The 262-nt window shown below is 41.2% G+C and overlaps 1 protein-coding gene across 1 annotated transcript in view; it reads right to left on the reverse strand.

Annotated features, from left to right (window-relative positions):
- Nucleotides 1-144: 144 nt before the first annotated feature.
- The window catches only part of LOC119587628 (cuticle collagen 40-like), a 1,902-nt gene continuing 1,784 nt past the window's right edge, over nt 145-262 (reverse strand). Inside the window, exon 2 of the mRNA XM_037936332.1 lies at nt 145-149. Within this exon, the coding sequence (XP_037792260.1) occupies nt 145-149 (5 nt within the window). The remainder of the gene's footprint in view (nt 150-262) is intronic.

The raw sequence follows: 262 nt of genomic DNA on the forward strand, positions 1-262 counted from the left end.
CCCGGGCTTCGTGAGAGCGAGAGAGGGCTTCAGACCCGTGAGTGTAGAACAGAACATTGACGTACACATGGAAGGCGCAAGTACAAAATGTACATGGGAAATGGAAATGGATTATCAAATACTACTACTGGTACTGCAGAAGCGTCAAGCTGAAAAAATAGTAATATTGATAGAAATAGCTGGGCTTGTTATATAGAAATAGTAGCAATGGTATTTGCCGTCGTAATAACCATAACATGCCTACAGTAACAACAACAACAAC

Source organism: Penaeus monodon, chromosome 22 (genome assembly GCF_015228065.2).
Source record: "Penaeus monodon isolate SGIC_2016 chromosome 22, NSTDA_Pmon_1, whole genome shotgun sequence".
Lineage (NCBI taxonomy): Eukaryota > Metazoa > Arthropoda > Malacostraca > Decapoda > Penaeidae > Penaeus > Penaeus monodon.